General features: G+C 38.5%; 1 protein-coding gene across 1 annotated transcript in view; it reads right to left on the bottom strand.

The window, feature by feature from the left end:
• Positions 1–332: 332 nt before the first annotated feature.
• The window catches only part of ank2a (ankyrin 2a, neuronal), a 36,813-nt gene continuing 16,011 nt past the window's right edge, over positions 333–21,134 (bottom strand). Inside the window, exons 2-39 of the mRNA XM_028439259.1 lie at positions 18,292–18,393; positions 13,329–13,427; positions 12,762–12,860; positions 12,563–12,661; positions 12,257–12,442; positions 11,221–11,244; positions 10,789–10,797; positions 10,269–10,367; positions 9,779–9,877; positions 9,587–9,685; positions 9,289–9,486; positions 8,657–8,755; positions 8,478–8,576; positions 8,236–8,334; positions 7,872–8,069; positions 7,659–7,757; positions 7,413–7,511; positions 7,034–7,231; positions 6,790–6,888; positions 6,409–6,507; positions 6,205–6,303; positions 6,018–6,116; positions 5,833–5,905; positions 5,392–5,518; positions 5,146–5,224; positions 4,957–5,060; positions 4,474–4,509; positions 3,599–3,823; positions 3,377–3,475; positions 2,871–3,025; positions 2,542–2,753; positions 2,238–2,445; positions 1,874–1,970; positions 1,558–1,786; positions 814–939; positions 578–700; positions 464–496; positions 333–389 (exon numbers count right to left, since the gene is read on the bottom strand). Of these exons, the coding sequence (XP_028295060.1) occupies positions 333–389; positions 464–496; positions 578–700; positions 814–939; positions 1,558–1,786; positions 1,874–1,970; positions 2,238–2,445; positions 2,542–2,753; positions 2,871–3,025; positions 3,377–3,475; positions 3,599–3,823; positions 4,474–4,509; positions 4,957–5,060; positions 5,146–5,224; positions 5,392–5,518; positions 5,833–5,905; positions 6,018–6,116; positions 6,205–6,303; positions 6,409–6,507; positions 6,790–6,888; positions 7,034–7,231; positions 7,413–7,511; positions 7,659–7,757; positions 7,872–8,069; positions 8,236–8,334; positions 8,478–8,576; positions 8,657–8,755; positions 9,289–9,486; positions 9,587–9,685; positions 9,779–9,877; positions 10,269–10,367; positions 10,789–10,797; positions 11,221–11,244; positions 12,257–12,442; positions 12,563–12,661; positions 12,762–12,860; positions 13,329–13,427; positions 18,292–18,393 (4,383 nt within the window). The remainder of the gene's footprint in view (positions 390–463; positions 497–577; positions 701–813; positions 940–1,557; positions 1,787–1,873; positions 1,971–2,237; positions 2,446–2,541; positions 2,754–2,870; positions 3,026–3,376; positions 3,476–3,598; positions 3,824–4,473; positions 4,510–4,956; positions 5,061–5,145; positions 5,225–5,391; positions 5,519–5,832; positions 5,906–6,017; positions 6,117–6,204; positions 6,304–6,408; positions 6,508–6,789; positions 6,889–7,033; positions 7,232–7,412; positions 7,512–7,658; positions 7,758–7,871; positions 8,070–8,235; positions 8,335–8,477; positions 8,577–8,656; positions 8,756–9,288; positions 9,487–9,586; positions 9,686–9,778; positions 9,878–10,268; positions 10,368–10,788; positions 10,798–11,220; positions 11,245–12,256; positions 12,443–12,562; positions 12,662–12,761; positions 12,861–13,328; positions 13,428–18,291; positions 18,394–21,134) is intronic.

The raw sequence follows: 21,134 nt of genomic DNA, 5'->3' as shown, positions 1-21,134 counted from the left end.
GGGGTTTAGCAAGAAGTACATCATTGGCAGCATTGCTTAAAGCAGCACACATGTAACCAAACACAGTGTTAGTGCAGAAAAAAGTCAGGTAGCAGTTAGTTCACATGACCAAATATCATATAGCCATCACATATCTTAACAAATGCTTTATTCATTTGTCAGTAGAAATGTTTAATTCATTTACGTGTTTTTTTTTTTTTTGTCACCACTCTAGACCAAGTTGTGTTCTCAAACGTCATATAACAAATAAGAACAATTAATGGTAACCATCATTAGTTATGCTCTGTAAACTGTCCCAGCTCAGATGTGATGTAGGCTGACTACAGGCTGGTTTATAACTTTTGACACAAATATGAAAAAAACTCACATTTCTTGTCACTCTTCTCACTCTGTGAAGATAAAAAGGGCAAAACAATCAACAACAATGTATTTTCCTGTATTGCAGCAAGGTAACATTTTTTACCTCATCATCTGCATCTTGGTCTGAATCAGACTCCTGTGTTGAGAAAATGTGTATAACTATAAATTAAATGAACAACACTTTATATACAGTAAAAGCCAACAAATTCAAGCTGACCTTTGAGTACGTTGGAAGGGTGATGTTCAGGTTGCAGATGGCGTTGTGATTTAGACTGCGGTATGTACGAGGTTCCTTGGTGAAAGACAGGCGACCGCATGGCTCCTGTGCAGTATCTCTAATCTGTTTTTTAAGAAGCACATACGCTTGGTGTGTACAGTGTAACTTGTTATCTAAGCTATATATTACAGTTTTTCCACAGAAAAGATGCCCATAACATCAAAAAAGACATTTACTTTAACAAAGAGGGCCAGTCGGTTTTCTTTGAAGGCGAAGAAACTGAAGAGATGATGCTGCCCACTTTTGGTAAGAGGCACCAGGTTTCCAAAGCAGTCAGCAAATATTGGTTTTCCTTCCAGTACCTGTGGATATCACCAGGGTTTTGATAGATTCAATACAACACAAATCTGAATTCAAAAGAACATGAGACCTTAAAACCAATGTCATCTACACAGCAATGGGAAAACTATGATTCAGGTTAAAGTTTTATCAAAATATTAAACAAATGTAAACATGTTTTTAGAACACAATGATGATGTATTATAAAAATAGGCTTATTAACACAAAGGCATTTATCTAAAGTGCCGTGGTAGATCACCATGAACAGGCCATTTCACAAGTAAACAGCAAGTCTATAAAATGGTAGCTCCCCTGCTAGAGACTGATTGAGGGCACTATTCTCCTGTTTGCGCTTAAGCATTTATTTATGCGCATGAAGTTATTTGCACATTTTTTTATGCCTATTCTCCCATCCAGACTCCTGACACACCAACCAAGCGTAGACAGACCCAACACACTTAAGTCTATGAATGAAGGCGGTTTAATGCCTTATGGCGCTGATGTGACCGAGCCCGTACTGAAGACCAAAATCTGCACCGGTGTGTGGCTTTTCTTACGTTCATGGGAGAATAAGGTCCTTGATGTCTTACAATCCACACACAAACTCTTACAAAAACACACAACTTTTTATTTCAACTCACTTCAACATCTCTGCTTCGTGCAACTTCTGTGAAATTCTCTTGTTGCTCTAAGGTTTTGTCCATCTTGTCATCTGTCATGCAAAAACAACGTAGCCGGGCCTCAATGGGGTCCAGCGTCTTTGCAAATATCACAAACTTTGCCATATATGGTACACAGATGATTTCTCTGTACAGCTGGGACCCAAAACTAACAGACTCCTGGGTCTGTCTGCAGTCTATCAGCCAAAACCTGAAATATGACCAATAAAGACAAGACAATTATAAGCATTTTACAGGATGATGGTAGGGCACACAGTAGATGTATGTCCTAACTTACCTTGCTGAGACATTTGTGGTGAAGGACACACACTGGTTTACAAATGTGAGCGGTGTGGAGCCAGTAATGTCCTCCCACTGAGCAGGAGTAGTTCCCCCTGAAATAGCAGATGCACGAGTTCAAGAATAGGAGTGGACCAAAAGTAAAAAAATAATATATATATATATGAGGACTATTCAGCTTAACTTATTTAGACTAGACTATATAAATAAATCCACAGTATTAGTCACATAGTACAAATAGAAATATTTTATAACAAATTATTATAGGCGTCATTTTAGGCCTTGTATATGTAATAAACAGATATGGTGTTTCTGAGTTTCTCTATTTGTTGCTCATCAATGTAATGACTGAAAACTCTCACCTGTAATACTGCAGAGAAGCCGTAAAGTAGGTGTCTCCCCACTGAATACTGTGTTGGATCCGTCACTATTGGAGTGCTTGGGGATTGGGACTGTCATTGTTATTGGTTTGTGAAACTTTCTTCTTCTCGGCTCCAATGTGACAATTGGACTGAAGATGGCTTTGTTACCAAGAATCTTTCTCACCAACTCCATCTCGATTGGCTGAGCCTACAATAAGTTACACAATATAGCAGTACTATTTGGTGTCCATATTATATTATCATATTTATTTATCTATCTTTTGGATTTATGTACAGTATGTACCTGAAGTCCAACTCTGATCTTTTTAGTCAGGGCTCCTTCTGGGAAAACAGCCTGGACCTGAGGTACAAGAGTACTGCTGAGGACCCCGCCCTCTGGACCAATCAAATGGCTGTCCTGCTTTATTCGTGACACTACAGCAAAATACTGTGGGAAGTCTCTGGTGATGATACGGCATATTCTTTTCTTCTCAAGTTCCTCAGGAGAGTCAAGTTCTGTAAAAAAGGTTTCTTATGATCTACTATTGCATCATAGTACATTACAGTTAATGTGATTATGTTGTATTTCATTGATGCTGTAATTTCAACCCGAAATCTTAGCAGATCACTTACTTTCATCCATACCGTTAAGAATCTGGTTAAGTTCTTCTTCAGTGAAGTCACAATGGTGCTCTTTCCAATTTTCTCCTGTTTCACTCCTCAAAATCACCAGCTCTCTTTCTTTTCCCCGCAGGGCAGCAAAATGGGGGATCTCCACAATCACAGGTCTGAAAGAGGTGACAATGTAAAGGCAAAAGGCTTTTGGTACAAGCTTGGGGCACTTGGTAAATTTCACCAGAAAACAAATGGTTGACTTGGTAAATGTAAAACACGGTGGGAAATTAACAAAATAACAAAAGAGAAGAACATACGTAATTGAAGTTAAGAAAAAAAAACACACACCAGGAAACCTTCATTTCAAAACAAAATAAACCACAAAAACCCTATAGAAGAGTGCAAACAAGCATAAATCAAGCAAGATGGTTCACAATAGTAGTTTTGTAGAGTGAACCAAAAAAAAACACAATGATAAAAAAAAATTGTGGGCATGTGATTGAGGGTCCTTCCCATGGCCCTACCCGAGGAACTTGGTTCCTGGAGGACCCAGCTGCAGGATGCGACTCACCAGGCTCTCACCCTCATTCAGAGGAGGTGGAGCAGTAGGAAGATGGAGCTTACTGATCCGCACGCAGCAAAAGTGGAAAGTGAAGAAGACAGCATAAACCCACCACACCAGACCATTAAAGTATTCCCTACAAAAGAACTCACAAAAACCACACTCACACTAGTGAGACACTCACCCCAGGAACTGGGCCCCTGTGGGTCCCACTTCTATAATGCGTCCAGCAAGTCCTTCTCCCTCCACCATTGGGGGCATCGATGCCAGGCGATGCCTCTTCACCAGCCTGCAGGTCACCCGTGTGGGTGCAGAACACTTTCTCGGAGGGACAATTATTCGCAGCCCGTTGTGACGGCATCCGCGCATGGCCCCGCCCCTGGCATCCACCATGAAACTGACCAGGAAGCTAAAGGATAAAACACCAATGAATTAGCTGGCTGCAGAAGACGTGAAAGAGAGCCTTGTTTTAGACTATCATGCTGGAAAGGTTCAATTCTTTAGATCTTTATTTAAGCCAGGCAATAATAGCAGAAAAAGAAAAGGGTATCATTTTCAAGGATCACACCCAGGAAGGGAAAATATGTAAATAAAAAAATTAGAACCAGATTTTCAGTGGCTAAAATGCAATGTTTCAGTATATTAGGAAATATTAATACAGGGTATTCAATATTCCATTTAATTAGAGGGTTGCTTTAGGTATTGCTTTACGGTTCCTCATACTTATCTTCAAATACTAGTGATATGTACATCAGACAATTATTCAAGCATCTTTAAGTAAGAAAAACGTATATCACCCATCCACCATTTACACCTACTTATCCTGTACATTGTCACAATGTTCGACAACGCATCCATGCTTACTAAAGGAAAACAGCTTGGTGCAAAATTATCACCAAGTGCCTCAAGCTTAGAGTAAATCCATGCTTTTATCAAATCATGCAGGCAGAGAGGAACAGTGTGAGAGGGCTTTATAATTGGAAAGTATATTCAAAGATGAGGTTACAATGGAGTGGCAAAAGGAGAAAATAGCAAAAATAAATAAATAAAGAATATCACCTGCTGTTGTCATGGTCTAGGCATGGAGAGGAACGGCTAGATGCAGAAAACATCAAAACACAGACCCACACAGACACATCACAAACACAGGCAAGACACAAGAAAGCACAAAGAAGCAACAAAAAATATACGCAGAGAGAGAGAAACAATAAAGAATGAGAAATAGGTGAGAAAAACCTGACCAGGGAGAAAAGTCATGAGCAACAGCTAACAAAAGAGAAACCCTTAAATAAATATGTGAAGAATTAAAAAAACAAACAACATTTATCTCATTTATACCCAGTTATAAACAAAATAAAATATTTATGCACTATTTAATATGTTTGATTCATATATATTAATAAGATAGTTTTGTTTATCTATTCATCTTTCCTCTTTTAAAAATACACAATGTTTAAGTGTTTCCAGAGTCCTTACATTACAATGGATTGTAATTTCCAGCTGTGTGTCTGTGCATTTGTGTGCCCTGTGTGTATATTTTACCCAGAATGCAGCAGACTGGAAGACAGTACAACATTGTCAAGGTGCTCTGCCCCCCAGCTCAGCCTGTACGACTCTTTTTCATGCTCTCTGGACAGAGCTGATACCTGCATATACCAACATCCATTAGCAGGGTGATCAGAGCCAACACTTCTTATTAATAACTCGTGAAAAGTTGCCTTTTACACTCACCTGATGGCTTGTAAGCATCTCCTCAATGAAAACACCATCTCTCTGATTGAAGCTCTGGCATGAGGGAGTGTGCTGGGGCCTGTTTTAAGCCAAAGGGCATTCATGAGCAATTTGAATTGCATATTGTACACTTACAGCTACATTTGTTTGGTAAGTAACAGAAAAAAGTTCACAATATAGGACTAACAGTGAGCTAAACTGATAGTGATTTGAGTCAAGATTATGTTTGTGTGCTTTTTCTGAGACCTGTCCAGGTTGTGGCTCATGTAGCTGAAACTGTCCAAATAATGTCCCGGCAAAGAGTCGTCTCCCAGTTCTCTGAGGTCCTCTGCTCTAAGATACTCTCCTCCATCACCCGTCATGGTGTCCTCACCTGGAAAACAAAGGCCACATTAAAATAAACTACAACAAAAAACAATTTGACAATTTCTTTGAATTGATTGTTAGGTTTTCTTTGAATTAGCTTATGGTGCAAACATTTGTTCTATGTTTTGGTTATATTTTACTATATGTATAGTCCTACTGTTCTCAAAAACCCTGATTAGCTTATCATCTAGCCATAGAACTTTTATAACTTTTACTGAAATCTGCAGATAGGTTGGATTTTTCAGGTGTGACTGAATAGAAACTCTTTTAATTCTAAACGTTTTACTTTTTTTTACAGTCAAACTCAACACAGTGACTCACCTTCTTCATCTGAAACGTCCAGAATCTCAGTCATCGTCTCAGGAACATTGAGCTTGTGTTTCTCCGTAACTGTCTGATGGGGCAACCATTCATAGTTGTCAATAAATGTCGGCAAAAGATAAAAGTACACATATATTTCCAGGGTTCTATATTAACCTAAAAACTTAAGGCTTCATAAGTCTTACCGTTGTGGTAGTGATGACCTCCTCAGTTACAACTTTCAAAGTGTCCACCACAGAAATGTAACCCAAACGTTTGGCAATCGACAGAGCAGTGTTTCCATTCTGAAAAGACAAAATCAGCCCAGAATGTGATACCTATTTGACAAATTTTGATTTTATGGGAAAAATCGTTTTTTTTTTTTTCTCTTACCACTGTAGTTGTATTAGGCTTAGCCCCATGTTGCAGCAAAATACTGACAATATGTGTATTCCCTTGTTGTGCTGCTTGGTGAAGTGGCATGTATCCATTCTGTGGGGAAGGAACAAATTAAAATGTTACAATATTTAGTTTTGTCTATGTTTATCTGTCTTTAATTCATTCTTTTGAAAATGAGTTTGTATTTGTGTATTGTACCTTAGTTTTGGCATTTACATTGGCACCATGCTGTAACAGGAAGTTAACCATCTTGACATTTCCATAGTGACAAGCTACAATGAGAGGGGTGTATCCCAGCTGAAACATGGAAAGAATAATAAATATTTTCAAACTTGTCTGAATTGCTGTAATTTGACTAAGATGAAACCTGTAAGCAGTAATTCTTATTCAGGATCCCATTAAAGCTACAAACTGAAAACAACAAACCATATGATTTTGCAGGGATTTTGGTATAATTCAGACACTGCTATGCTTCTAAACAACCACTAGATGGCAGATAAGTGTAAATATCTGCATGTTTATCTTAGTCTTATTAAACACAAGCAGGGGAATATGTGCGATATGCATAAATGTTCGTACTTTAGTCTGCTGGTCCAAGTTGGCGTCATGTTTAGCCAACACTTCTGCTGCACTGACTCGGTCTTCCTGGGCCGCAAGGTGCAGAGGAGTCAGTCCAGTCTATAACACGAATAAGAAAAAAATGGTATATGTAGTTTCATTTTTTTTTACTTCAAAATAACAAACTATCCTTATAAATACAGAGTATGATATCTGAAGCTGGTTTAAAATGTCATGCACTGCTTGAAGTTGGTATTTCTGTGACCTTAGTTCCAGTGTTGACGTGGGCTCCTTTTCCAAGCAGGAGGCTGGCCATCTCAGCGTGTCCCTCCTGGGATGCTAGGTGCAGAGGACTGACTCCCTGCTTGGTGAGAGCGTTGGTCTCTGCTCCATACTGCAGCAGCGCTGACACCAGGCCTGTCTGGTTTTTTTTTGCTGCAATATGAAGTGGAGTGTATCCATTCTGGGGGGAATAGGAAACAGATAAATATCTATCACAATATGACATTATTGTTGTTGAAATATGGGAAAGACAAGGTAATTGAATGAATGGAATCTTTAAGGAAAGGTGAAAAACTTCCCAGTACACATTGAATGCTCTGATACAGTATACAAAATTAAGAGAGAATCTTCACAGGTCTCACCTTTGCAGTAGCATGAGGTGATGCGCCTTTATCCAGCAGGAGCATTGCTACCTCTTGGTTGTCATAATGTGAGGACACATGAAGTGGAGTAAGGCCATTCTGGAGAAAAAATAAGTTTTTTAAGATTTCTTAAATCTAAATTCTGATGTGAAGCAGTCAAAATGTGTTTCAGGCTGCAAACAACAGTTTAAGTTGACTTAAGCTCTATTGAGGAATCTACATATTTGTCTGCAACATTAAGCTAACCTTGCCGGCATCATCGGGGAAAGCTTGGCGTTGGAGAAGAAGTTTTGCTACATCTAGGCTGCCATATTTTGCTGCTACATGTAATGGAGTGAATCCTTTCTGTTAAGGTAAAAGGGAAAAATTGCCTTTTATTAAATCTTGTTTTAATACACACACTTGCGTCTTTACATATGCTTTCTGTCTACATTTACAAACTGTAGATTACAAACTTACTTTGGTTGCTACTGAGTGTGAGGCACCCGCCTCAAGCAGCACAGCAGCAGTCTCTACTTGGCCTTCCCTGGCTGAAATGTGAAGCGGTGTGTAACCATTGGTGGTGGAAGCATCTGGGTGAGCCATGTGCTGTAGCAGCAGCTGGACGATATCTGTTTTCCCCAAACGTGATGCAATGTGAAGGGGAGTCTGTTCCTCCTGTGGTTGCAAAGAAGGAATAAAAAGCTTTGGCAAACAAAGTAATGAAATGCAAACAGGTGCTTTAAATAATTACACATGCAGACAGGTAGTCAATTAAATCCAACAATAATTTTGTATTCAATGTCTGCAGAGGGAAGCAGTGATGATGATGACAGCGACTCACTCTGGCCATGGCATCCACCAACGCTCCATTTCTCAGCAAACAGCGGACTACTTCCATCTGACCTGCTCGAGCTGCCATGTGGAGAGCTGTCTCACCGCGCTGCCATACAAACACATGAATACTGTATATGTCACAGTGCAAATGCAAAAATGCACCAAAAAGCTGTTGCAAGGGTTTGCACCTGCGAACCAGAAAGATGAATACATTCGAACAGTTACATTTCAGACCACACTGATACTCACAATGTTACAGACATCAGGGGAGGCTCCATTCTGCAGCAGAAGCAGAACAATGTTCAGATGACCCATGAACGCAGCAACGTGTATTGGAGTCAGACCAGACTAAAGTGAAGAGAAAAAGCCCATGAGCACATGTGTAACTCATCACAACTGCCTATGTGACCCAAATGGTGTAATTCTACCTCTGTTATTGCCTGGATGGAGGCACCATATTTAACCAACAGCTCCATCACCTTCACTCTGTTCTTCTTACAAGCAATGTGAAGAGGAGTAAAACCATTCTGACAGAGAGAAGAAGAGAAAAATGTAACATTTACTTAAAACTTCTACAGGGTTCCGATAGCTTCAGTCACATTAAATTAAAGACTTTTTAGGACTTGTATTGCCATTTGAAATTAAATTTAAGCCCAACTTCACAGTAAACACAATTGGGGAAAAAAAACCCACCACATCATTTACATAGCAGGGTAATTTTTTTCCAGTGTCTAGTGCAGACATGCAACTGGCATCTCCCAAAGTAAAAAAAACAAAAATACACAAAATGAAATTACATTTCAGCATGTTTTTGAAACTGCTTTGTAATTTGTTCTGCTGTCTTGATTCCGCAATGTTACGGTAAATTATACATTAAAAAAAATAAATAAATGTTACAATTTATTTTGAAATGTGAGACTAATTACAATAATAAAACCAAACTTATGCGTTAAAATGTAAGACTTTTGAAACACTGATTTAAAAAACTTTAATGACAATTAAGGCCTTATTTTTAGATTCATGAATTTTATGCCTTTCGGGACTTTTTAAGGATCCGTACCAGTGCGCGAGCGTTGGGATTGGCCTTCTTGTCAAGAAGGAGCTTTGTGACTCTGTAGTGACCACAATGAGCAGCAACATGAAGCGCTGTGAGATAGTCCAGGGTGACATCATCAACCGGGGCCTTGTGCTGCAGGAGATGTTTCACACACTCTACGTGGTCGCCCTGAGCCGACATGTGCAGTGGTGACAGACCATTCTGTACACAGGAGCAAGAATAGATTAAATTCAGAATGTATAATGTGTACTACAGAAGGCAGCGTCATAGTTCAACACCACAGGTTTTGTTGTTGTTGTACCTTAGTTCTAGCCAAAATTGGGGCCCCCCTCTCCAACAGGATCTCAACTGCCTGTTCATGCCCACTTCTAGCTGCACAGTGTAGTGGTGTCAGACCATCCTGTGGAAAAGCAAAACACAGTAACAAGTATGCACCAAATAGGTGTGTTTATTTCATCTGCATAATTGTGACAGTGTCTGTTTTGACTCTCACCCGTGTTTTAGCATCAATCTGACCTCCTCTATCCAACAACAAGGCCACCATGTTTGTGTTGCCTCTCTTTGAGGCCACATGAAGAGGTGTTATCCCATTCTGATAAGACGTGTCAGAAAAAAACATGTTTAGTTTCCTATTTAACAATTGTTAAAATGTATCCCTTGATAGTTTCCACTATAGAAAGTTTCTATCATTGTTGTGAGTATCCACCAATTTTGGCTGTGTAATATCATTAGGCACTATCAGAGTTCAGATTAATGTATCAAAACCAACTAGAAACTTAAACATTCTCATGAATGAAGTGTAATTTAGGCCAACGGGGATGTTAAGTGTGTTAAAAAACGATTATTTTAGTTCACTTTTATTTATTTATAATAAATGGAAAAAATGAGGCTGGTCAAACGCACACATACTTTTTCATGTTAAAAACTGTATGAAGAACTCTTTCCTAATTTTCTAAAAAAAAACAAACAAAAAAAACAAGTACCCTGGCTGTAAAGTCAACAGCAGCTCCTCTGTTCAGCAACAGGGTGGAGACATTGACGTTTCCATAATGAGCTGCAATGTGCAGGGGAGTGAAACCACTCTGTGTAAGAGAGACAAGGACAGAAGAAAAAAGACAGCTTAGGACAGAAAGAAAGAAAGAAACTAACAAATATGTTCTATGTTGAGGCAACATGCTGGAAAAAGCCTCAGATTCATAAAAGAATGGGAACAATGTGAATCTTGTGCCCTAAAAGAATGCATGCAATGTATATTCCAATCAATAATGCAGTAAATGAAACATGCCTGCTAAAATAGATGAAACTTAAATGAAATGTTTAAATGTTAGATAAAAGGAAAAATAAAAATAAAAGACAATAAAAAATACACATAGTACAGGTGGACTCAAAGCTATGTGTGCCTACTTGGACAGACAAATGAGCATTTACATAACAATATGTATACATATACATATGTAAATAAGTATAATTATAGAATACAGTTGCAGGTTGTTCACTCCTTACCTTCCCATTCTGATCGACATGGTGCAATTTAATTAAAAAAACAGAGTTAACTTAAAACTCAATACGTTTCCATGAACAAAAACAATTATATCACCATGCTTGAAAATCAACATGCTGTGGGTAATGCAGAGAAGAAGAAGAACAGACGCGACACAGAGGAAGTAAAAATTTGCTCTAATCAAATGTAACAATCTAACATTCTCTTAAAACAATAAATATAGCACAATGTTGTTTACTATCAGCCATGCGATGTGTAACACAGCTTAGTAAGATCCATGCATTTATATTAATGATACAAAATTTAGAGAGAGGATTTTTCTGCTGTCAGAAAAAATACCAATAAATATTAACAGGGTTGGGACAAGAGGAGAGCTAAAAGAGATGGTCAGTAAGAAAGAGAGAAGTATATGAAGAGGAGATGAGTCTGTATACCTCTGTGGTTCTATTGACCATCATCTGGTTAGGATGCAAAGGGAGAAAAATGGGAGTACGAGGCAGGGGTGTTAAGGAACATTTTAATCACAACATTCTTATTCAAACACAGGTAGTCCCCAACATACAAAAGTGAGAAGTTTACATTTTCAGCAAACATACAAAAACATCTTTGTATGTTTGTCAGCTCATTTTTCCTCTATTCCAGTTATAGTCTTTACCTAAAATGTATCTACATGAGAGTGGGGGTCACCAAGGATCCAAACAAAAACTCAATTACTGTACTTATAATTAATGCACAAGCAGTTGTATTTTAATTTAGGCAGTGGCTATCCGTACGGTTGCTGTATCAATATACCGACATTCTATCCGTATGCAGCACCCCTATTTGGCCAGTTTACATCACGTCATAAGTCAGTAATTGGCCAGTTTAGGTCTCGTGACTAAGACCAAAACTTACCCTAAACCTAACCCTAACTCTAGCCCTAAAAATTGTTGCAATATTGGGTTATAACCCTAACCATAACCCTAAGACGCGACGTATGTGTACTTCGGTAACCATACCATTAGCACCGGGGGTTGTCCGTATGGCAACCGTACGAATAGACACTTTCTTTAATTTATTGCTAGTGATATTGGGAAAAATATTGTTAAATCAGAGTCATGACGTTAACAAGCGTTAATCAGAGGCAGCCTCTGTTTGGGAAGCTAGACGTAAGCCTTAGTGGAGTAAAATAAACTAGAAGAATGAATACTAATATAAGCAATCCAATTTAGTCAATGAAAATATTTGTGAATTTAATTAACTAAAAAGTAGAAAAAAATCTAATTAAAAAGTAAAGACTAAAGTTAATTAGATTTTTGTAAAAGGAATAAAACAAGACTGAATCAAAAAGGTTACCCTCACAATAATACCGTGTGCGTGTTCTTGGTATCCATTTTCAACCAAAACGTTTTTGATTGACTAACTTGAAAACAAAGTTACTTTTTTCATATCAAATCAAATAATAAATCTCTGCATCTGTATTTCTCTCACCTTAGACTGGACATCAGCATTGTGGTCATTCTGGAGAAGAAGTGCAGCCGACTTGGTGTCATCTTTGCGGGCTGCGATGTGGAGGGCAGGAAGGCGGACTTTACCCTTAGTGTCATGTTCCAGCAGCAAAGAGACAATTGAATTGTGGCCCTGCTGGAGAGCGATAGCAAGTGGAGTGAAGCCATCCTGTGGAGCAATAAGTCGTGCATGAGTGCAAATCAAAGAAGTGGGAAGTAGAAGAAGTTTCACAAAAATACATTCCACAAAAAAGTTGCATGAATGCGTTAATATCTAACATTAACATACTTCAGTTGCGATGCTTTGGTTTCCATCATTTTCCAACATGTATTTCACAACATCCAAGTGATTTTCCTGAGCAGCCATGTAGAGTGGAGTGAAGCCATTCTGAAGGAAAAAAAAGCAAACCCGTCATTTATCATCACACACAGCATACAAGATCATAACCTCATTGGTGTTGGTGTTTCACGTGTTTGATGATATTAACCTGTGACTGAGCGTTCACATCAGCCCCTCTTTTCACCAACAGTCTGACAACTTCTTTTTGTCCGGCCAAAGCTGCAATATGCAAGGCAGTGTTTCCTTTCTGCAGAAAGAAAACAATAAATCACAGTCTGAGAGTCTGCCATCTTTTCTTTCAAAAACATACTGTTTACTGTTGATTGCTAAAAAGAGGAACCTTAGATAAGAAAAAAATGCACTTCGTGTTTCATTATCACACCTTATAATGCATATGAAAGAAAATAAATGTTTTCAAATTTTGGAATTTCAGCTTCTTAACAACCTGTAATAATGCGTTATTATCATATCATTATTATAACATAGCAAAAAATTAAATAAAATCTTGTTTACACGATATCAAAGAGGGCAGCACGGTTCATTTACATTCTTACTGTTCCAATCAAGGTCGAATACTCCCAACACGATACAGAACTTTATAAAACCACCTTTTCCCTCGTCAGGTGTTAAAATTTCTCCTACCATAAAAACTGAGTAGTTTTTCCTCAAATGTATAATTTTTTATGACAGACATATTACCCATCCATGCGAATACCTTAGTGGAAGAGTCAACATCTGCTCCCCTTTGCAGAAGTTCCTCCACTAACTCTGTGTGTCCTTCTTTGGCTGCCAGGTGTAATGCATTGAGACCATTCTAGAGACGAAACATACACAAATAAAGTATGTATCATACAGGAAAAACAGCAGGTTGGAGAAAAAATTTGGTCTTACTGAACAGGTAGTTTGTATCTGTGCAAGGTTACTCCTTGAAAACTAATAGGAGTTGATGTATATATATATTTGTATACATGCGTGTATACTGGTGATCAGCAACACTATGATAGGCTTTTTTTGCACTATGTGTTTGATGAGGTTAAGTTGGCACAAAAAAAGAATGGATCCATGCTAATATTTTTTTCAGCAGTTGTCGCCTCACCTTGCCACAGCTTGTCGAAGTAGACCCCAAAACCTTTTTTTTTTCTGTTGAATACATATATGATTTGATAGAAAGTAATTTAGGTTATTGATCCTAGTGCCACTCTTCACATTGTAGTCTAAGTATTTCAATTTAGTGGTTTTAGTTGTAAAATGTCAGAGTGACTGTCCTTTATGGATTGAATGCTGACCATTACAATCAAATTTTGCTATTGGCTGAGATGGGGTTCGGTGAAGTTTTTTGTTCACGGTGACATCACTAACAACTAACCACTAACCGTCACTGTTGACCCCGCCCCTTCTTTAAAAGCTGGTAGGAGGGACTTCATGCAGACTGCGTTCAGCTGCGGTGGGGTTTGTGACTCAGTGCTTCTGTAAAGAGCTGATTCTGGTCTAATCAGAGGGTTAATCAAGCTATGTGTGTATGTACAGTCACATTATGTGCGTACGGTTGTCTTCCAGGGTTTTCCAGGGCTCATGGCTGGAGGGTAGGGTCTGTTTGCCCGTGCATGCTATAGTGCCTGTAGGGTTTTGTGTGTGGGTGAGCGTCATGTCGGGATTGTGTGTGTGTTACGCACCACTGTGGGGCGGGGCTGCTTTGACTGGGAGTGTCTTAACTACTCCAGGAGCAACGCCCATAATAAAGGCATTTTTTTTTAATTTCCCCCCAGTGGCAGGTCAGCAAAAAACTGGGGGTGTTACACTTTAGCTGTTCAGGTCAGTTATCAAAATTGGCCTTGAGCTTACTAATCGTAATCAGATTTGTTTTTTAATACAGTTATTTTTGTGAAATGCTTAAAATATTAAACAATGTGTGGTGGTAAGCTGTGGAAACCACAGTGGGTCTCTTTATCAGATAAAGTTCCTGTGAGGATTCATCAAAGGACTCACAATCTATCATCAGCGCACTGGAACAAAATGTAAATGTATCACACTGACAAGCATTCACAGCAAAACTTATGTAGCACACACATGCACACTTGTTTTCTGTATGATGGACATGTACCAAGAGACAAAAAGTTCACCTCATCAGTTTCATCCATTCTGCGTCTCGTCCTTTCTATCCTGTCCTTCTATGACAGTGTTTAAAACCTTCTCTGTTTCCCCTACAAAAGTCTCATCCTTAAAATACTAGCTTTCCTTTCCATCTTCTTACTTGCATTTTTCAAATGTTTTCTATCTTTTGCCTTCTTCAGCACTTTTCCAAATCGATAAGGTGATGGAGTGTCTTCCTCCCTTTTGCCCCTCCTGGATGCCGGTTAGTCTCTCCTGGTTCTGACCCAAGTGTCTAGGTCCACTGGCTTCCTTTAGTCCAGCAGGCTCAGTCAGATGTTACAAGAGAGGAACTGTGTGCCTAACAACTGGACTCTACTATGCTGCTAACGCCTCTGTCATTGCTGCCCAATTGCACGTAGCAATATTCACTCTCTCACAAATAAGCGTGTGCACACACACACACATATATTCTCTCTCTCTTAGTTTCACTCTTCAACACTCTCTTACTCTCCCAGCCAAATGCCAAATAGCCAAAGGGGTGTCAAATTTCTGCACAGTCATAGAGGATATGTACTGCAGGACACAAACACACACAAACATAGATACTCATTTTTAGAGGCGGCTGAAAATGTCAACCTTTCAAATAGAAGAAGAAAAAAAGATGCCATATCATAAAGGCCAAAGCATGTAAGAGATTGATTTCCTGAGTTGCATATGATATGCCTTTAAAAGGCTTAGAGGATGCTGCTGTATCAGCACTGGAAGTAATTTGCCTAAAAAGGCCTCAATGTCTACAAGCAAGAGAGCTTTTGTTTCAACACAAATGGGATCCTGTTGCATTTTCTTGAAAAAAATTTTGTGACCGAAAAATCGTTTATGTCACTTATGCAGAAAAACCAATGCTTGGCTCTACATATCAGGCAAAGTAAAACACTGTTTTTACTTATTACAAATCTAAAATTGCATGAACTTTAGAATGTCCTTAAAATTAAGAAAACATATTGCACAAAAGATGCTGATCTTGACAACAAAACATTTTCTTAATGAATGTTGTCGCATTCTGTCCACATGGGGTAATATTGGCAAAATCAGAGAAGTTAAATAGATATCATTGCCTCTTGCAGGAACCCAAGCTATTCCAAGATGATCCAAGCAATGGGATCTCAAAGCGGGTCCCTGAGTAACCTCGGGGTCTTGTCCCAGTTGGCTACGATTGGTAAACCTTCAGGAAACCTGGGATAAACCCTTTTTCAGATGCCACATCTAGTCAATAGTCTTCATTCTCATTTCAGTCCAATCTGACATTCATGCTTATCTCTGACCATACAGAGTCTATGTGAAAATACAGTAAGACGGTATAACAATTGACATCACAAATATATCCTGTAAGTGTTAAAAGAACATCCATACAGCTAATTTTTCTGCTACCTTCATTCATCAGCACTTACTGGTTTTAATGATATCTAACTTGGAGCTGAGCTGTAAGTAAAAGTTTCATTTTGCTAATGGACGTTGAGCCTTGCACAGTGATCCCACCAGTCTGTAACTCTTGAGTAGCATCCAACAGCAGATTAATATTCTCGTTGCTCTGACTACTGATTTTTGTTAGGATCACGCATGGCAATAATATAAATGGTCCGGTTTATTCTTTCCTGGGTTAAGGATCGAGTGTCACAAAGGACATTAATGTTGAATAAGGGAAAAGGAAATATGAAAAAAAAATGCATGCAGATTAAAGAGGAAAATGATTTTACAAGGATTAGTGTTTTGTCAGATTACGTGGCTTTTAATTGTCATGACATAAAACAAAACATGTCATGCATGCAAACTCAATTGACTTACACATGCACATGCACATACACACGCACAAAGTTAATGCTTTGCTAAATAAAACCATTATAGCATTTTCAGCAACAGCATTCTCACCATTTTCTTTTACGAAATAAATTTCTAGGATTCTTGACTAGAAAATGAATCTAGAACAGTGAGATTGTGGCTTCCACAGTCTAAGAGTATTACTCACTATAACAAACTTGGACAGCTCCCTCCCTTTGGCGCACGACTTGTTACCACTCTGTTGCTGCTTTCTAGGATACGACTCCCTGAAATATTAGGCTTGCATGGCTGTGATTACATTCTGTGTCTCAGGGTTTACTTGGGTTTTCTACTCTATCAGAGGACTTTCTGTTTCTTATCCTTTTTGATATTGCACTGGAGTTGTCGGCCTCTCAGACTTTGAATTATGTGTGCGTCACCCTAATTAAACCTGTCCTCTCTCTTGTCTGACTGAGTGTGTCCTAAATCCTGGATCTCCACAGATCTTTCCTCAAACTATTTCACCCAAATCTAATTTAAATGCATCATCCTCTCCTTGTATACGAGTTGCACCCCCTCTTTGTCTGCTCATTGGTGTACATGAGTATGTCCTTTTATGTCCATTTCAATAAATAATGCTACTACCCTATACTGTTACTTACCAGATAACACTAAGATGACTATCTATAAGTAGATTTAAACATAATATATACATATACTTTGGACCACCTATGTTTTAGCTCAATGGACTTCATGATAGGGACACAGAGACACATGCATTGCCAGAGTGCATTGCTAAATGTCATTTTAAAATAATCACCTGAGGAGAGATATCATATTCAATCATATGACTACTGAGAAATACTACCAAGGGAACGGGTCTCCTGTTGCATGTGTGTGTGTTTGGATGCATGAGTGTGTTCATGTGCACGACCTGTTGTGTAATCACGCTTTGTGTTTGGCGCCCAAAACAAAGCCCCCCATGGTAACAAATAGGCAGCGTGATGACTTCCCGTCTGCCAACCAACTGCAGGCCAGGGTGAAAATAACAGTTAAAAAAAAGCTGTGTATGCATCACAAGATACAGAAAAAATCTGCAATGCCATTGCAGAATATGAGGTATAAATGAAACTTGCAGTGCCTTATGAGTCAAAATTTAGTCATCAGGATTATTTCAATGATAGGTTGAGATTTTGTCCACTAATTTTTATTTAGTCATAGTCTTATTATTGTCAGTTAAACAAAGGTAGTCGCCGAAAACTATGACACAGACTCGACAAAATTAACACTGGTACCAATGCAGTCACCATCTTCCGTAAGGCTACCTTGTGACTTCAGTTAATCATATTGATATCGATATGGTTTGGCTGGAGAGGGGAAGTATTTCCCCTTCTCCAATCTCTCTGTCTGGTTGGAATGTGAGCGGGGGGTGTGTGGGCTACGTACAGCTGTCCATGCAGAGCACACCCACACTGCCAAGGGTAGAGGGAGCAAGGATTGTGGCTGTGGGTGATTGTTCAACATGGAGGCAGGATTGTGGTCATAATGCTGAGGAGTGACTGTGGCAGGTTAAAGTATGTGCTGACCTGGCAGAGCTGCAGATGCCACAATGACACAACAGTTTGGACGGATGCTTTTCAAACTGAATGTACATCAGCAAATCATTCAACACAAATTTAATAAAGATGATACATTATAAAAAACACAGAATAAAACACAGAAATCACTCTTTAGAACCAAATAAATTGAGTTTTCTTCACTGGATTTCTTACCTGGTTACAGGTGCTGATGTCGACACCATTCTTCAGAAATTCTAGGACTTTGTCGATGTTCCCTGCTCTGGCAGCCCGAAGAAAACTGGTATTACTGTCAGACTGGACAGATGGAAACAAGAAGTTGATATCGTTATCCAGTGATAAAGAAAAACTTGTTTTTTTTAAAAAAAGTAAAAATACATGCACAGACCATTTACCTTCTATGTCTTTAAGTCTTAAACTTGAGTGCTAAAATATTTGATGGATTACTGATTGACACCTATACAGTACGCTCATAGGATAATCTAAATTTAACCATTAGACACTATGACAAGGGCAAGCAACTGGAAGACAGACAGACAGACGGACAAATTGTCATGCTTTCATCACTTAACCATAAAACATACTCTAAAACTGCTATCTATGTATGTTTCTATCTATCTAAATATATTTATGAAGTCTTTCCTAACATTTTCCGCATTTCTTAGTGAGGGAATGTAACAGAATAGCAGGAGTATTCATATTGCCTTTCCCCTGAGCTAAATATTCTTCAAGACATATGAAGCGCAGTTCTACATTTTACTGTAACATAACATACAGCTGACCAACATCTCTTACACCTTATGTAATCTTAAAGCTAAAGGTAAACCCACATACAGAAAAAATATTTTCAGGCCATGTATCTGTACAAAACACGCGGTCAGAAAAAAGGAAGGAAAAAAAAAAAAAAAAAAATTCTACCAATGAAGATAATTAAACTGCACATAAGATATAAAATAAAATAGATAAAATTACATGAGTGCTTTGAAAAATGTGTGAGGAAAAAGGCAGTGCTGGAAACAACAGTACTATTTTGAAGACCCACCCAATTAAATAGGAAAAATAGACTGCTTGCTGTTGCTAGGTGATGCTATTTTTTAATTGAACAGTGAGGGAATTGCTTCTAGAACTTGGCCTCTTCAAGTGGAGTTCTTGTTGAGTGTGTATGGGTTTACCCTGGGAACTCCATTCCTCCATTCCTCCCACAGACCAAAAACATGTAAGTTATGTCTACTGGTGTCTGAATGGACCGATGGAGCGAATGCATGAGCCGTAAAGTTGAACCATTTTAAAGTATCGCAAAACTGTTCTATAGCAGGACTGCAGTGCTGACTGATTAAACTGACTTTCCTTTATTTCCAATATATTTTAATAAACCAACATCTGCTGCTTGAATACAGAACAAGCACGTCATCACAACAACAAATACACACACGCACACACACCTACACACTGTAGTGATAAAGTTACTGTCAGAAAATGCACAAGCAGACATCTTTGTGCAAGTATTCTCATACAGACCCATTCACACGTCATTGCCCAAGCCACATATACTCAACAACATTAACACATTAAATATACTACACCATGGTGCTAAACACCTGACTCATGGCCCAGAACTGGGCTGGCAGGGCATCAAGCACGGCCCATAGAGAGAATTATTACATTTTTCATGAGTTAAATCCCATGTTGTTCCTGCACTTGCTGTTATGAATCCATACTTATCTAAATATTCATTTATGAATGCAATAGACAAACATATAAAATGTGCACTTTTTCTGATAAATATTTGAATGCTGTTTATATTCAATAAAATATTGTATTGTCATTCATTTGTAATAAAATATTTAATTTTAAATAGTCATTATTGTGTTTTGATTTTACTGGTCCTCCACTTAAGAACAAATTAGGCTGCATATGGTTCAATTTAACAAATAATAATAATAATAAAAAAATGATCTCTGTTCACCCATTTGGTAGTTATATGATAATGTTTTTTCAGTTGATTTCATTTTTAGATTAAAAACAATTTATCAATAATTACTAATTGTAAAAAAAAACAATCAAATGACACATTATGACTTTGAAGAGCATATAAACCTGACAGCCTGCTGAGATGGAATTAACCCTATGAGGTGAATGCATGAACATCAACACACACCAGTGGATGTAAACACGTTAGGTCACCAAACAATCCAACTGCGTGCTAGAAAATCCACACCCCTCAATGAGGTCATGGGTCAAACCTTCTAGTTTGAACTCACTACAAACCTCAAAACATACACAGATACCTACATGTACCAAGATGAATGCATGTCCATGACAAATGAGGCATTTCTACTGAAAATACAATAGTTACTAAAACAGATGAGCAAAGTCTTACCAGTGAATCATCAGCTGCTAATCCGGCCTTGTAGTAGTAGTCCATGTGATGGTTTAACTTATTATCACTCCCAGTGGCCTTTGAAGCTATATCTGATCCACATGCCTGACATGATGCTGCGTTGCCCATGTTTACCCTCTAAATCAAAATTTCCCAGTAAGTCGAAATGACCTTTTCCCTTTTGACTTTCTTTCCAACTACAGTAATTAAACTTACAATACCATCAATCCCTGCAAATTCATTTAAAGCTAAAGCTTCACTTCCTTCAAATGAAAGCCATCTTCTTTGCCTTTGATCTACAGCCTGTTGAAGCCTGAAACTTCCCTGACTTTCTCTTGCGCTTCCTCTACCTATCTTGGCACAGTCTGTGTAGTACAACAACTGCAGCCATTGACAAGAAGCCATCACTGTCTCTCCCAGCTTGGCTATTTTTACCAATCCAGCCCTCCAATTCTCAATCATCAGCTCCTTGCTGTGTCGGAGCAGAGCCGTGTGTGCGACAGCTGGCTTTGAGTAGGAATGTTGAACATATGCATTATCCGGTTTGTTCTTCAGGAACATGAAAGGATCAAGAAAGGTTTTTCGAAAACCACGACTAAAACCACAGACATTTGGCAAAATGTTTTCACCTAAAGCAGCTGGACAAAATTTTTTTATC

This window comes from Gouania willdenowi, chromosome 1 (genome assembly GCF_900634775.1).
Source record: "Gouania willdenowi chromosome 1, fGouWil2.1, whole genome shotgun sequence".
NCBI classification, from domain to species: Eukaryota; Metazoa; Chordata; class Actinopteri; order Blenniiformes; family Gobiesocidae; genus Gouania; species Gouania willdenowi.
Note: the sequence above shows the minus strand (reverse complement) of the source record. Positions and strands in the feature narration are given on the sequence as shown.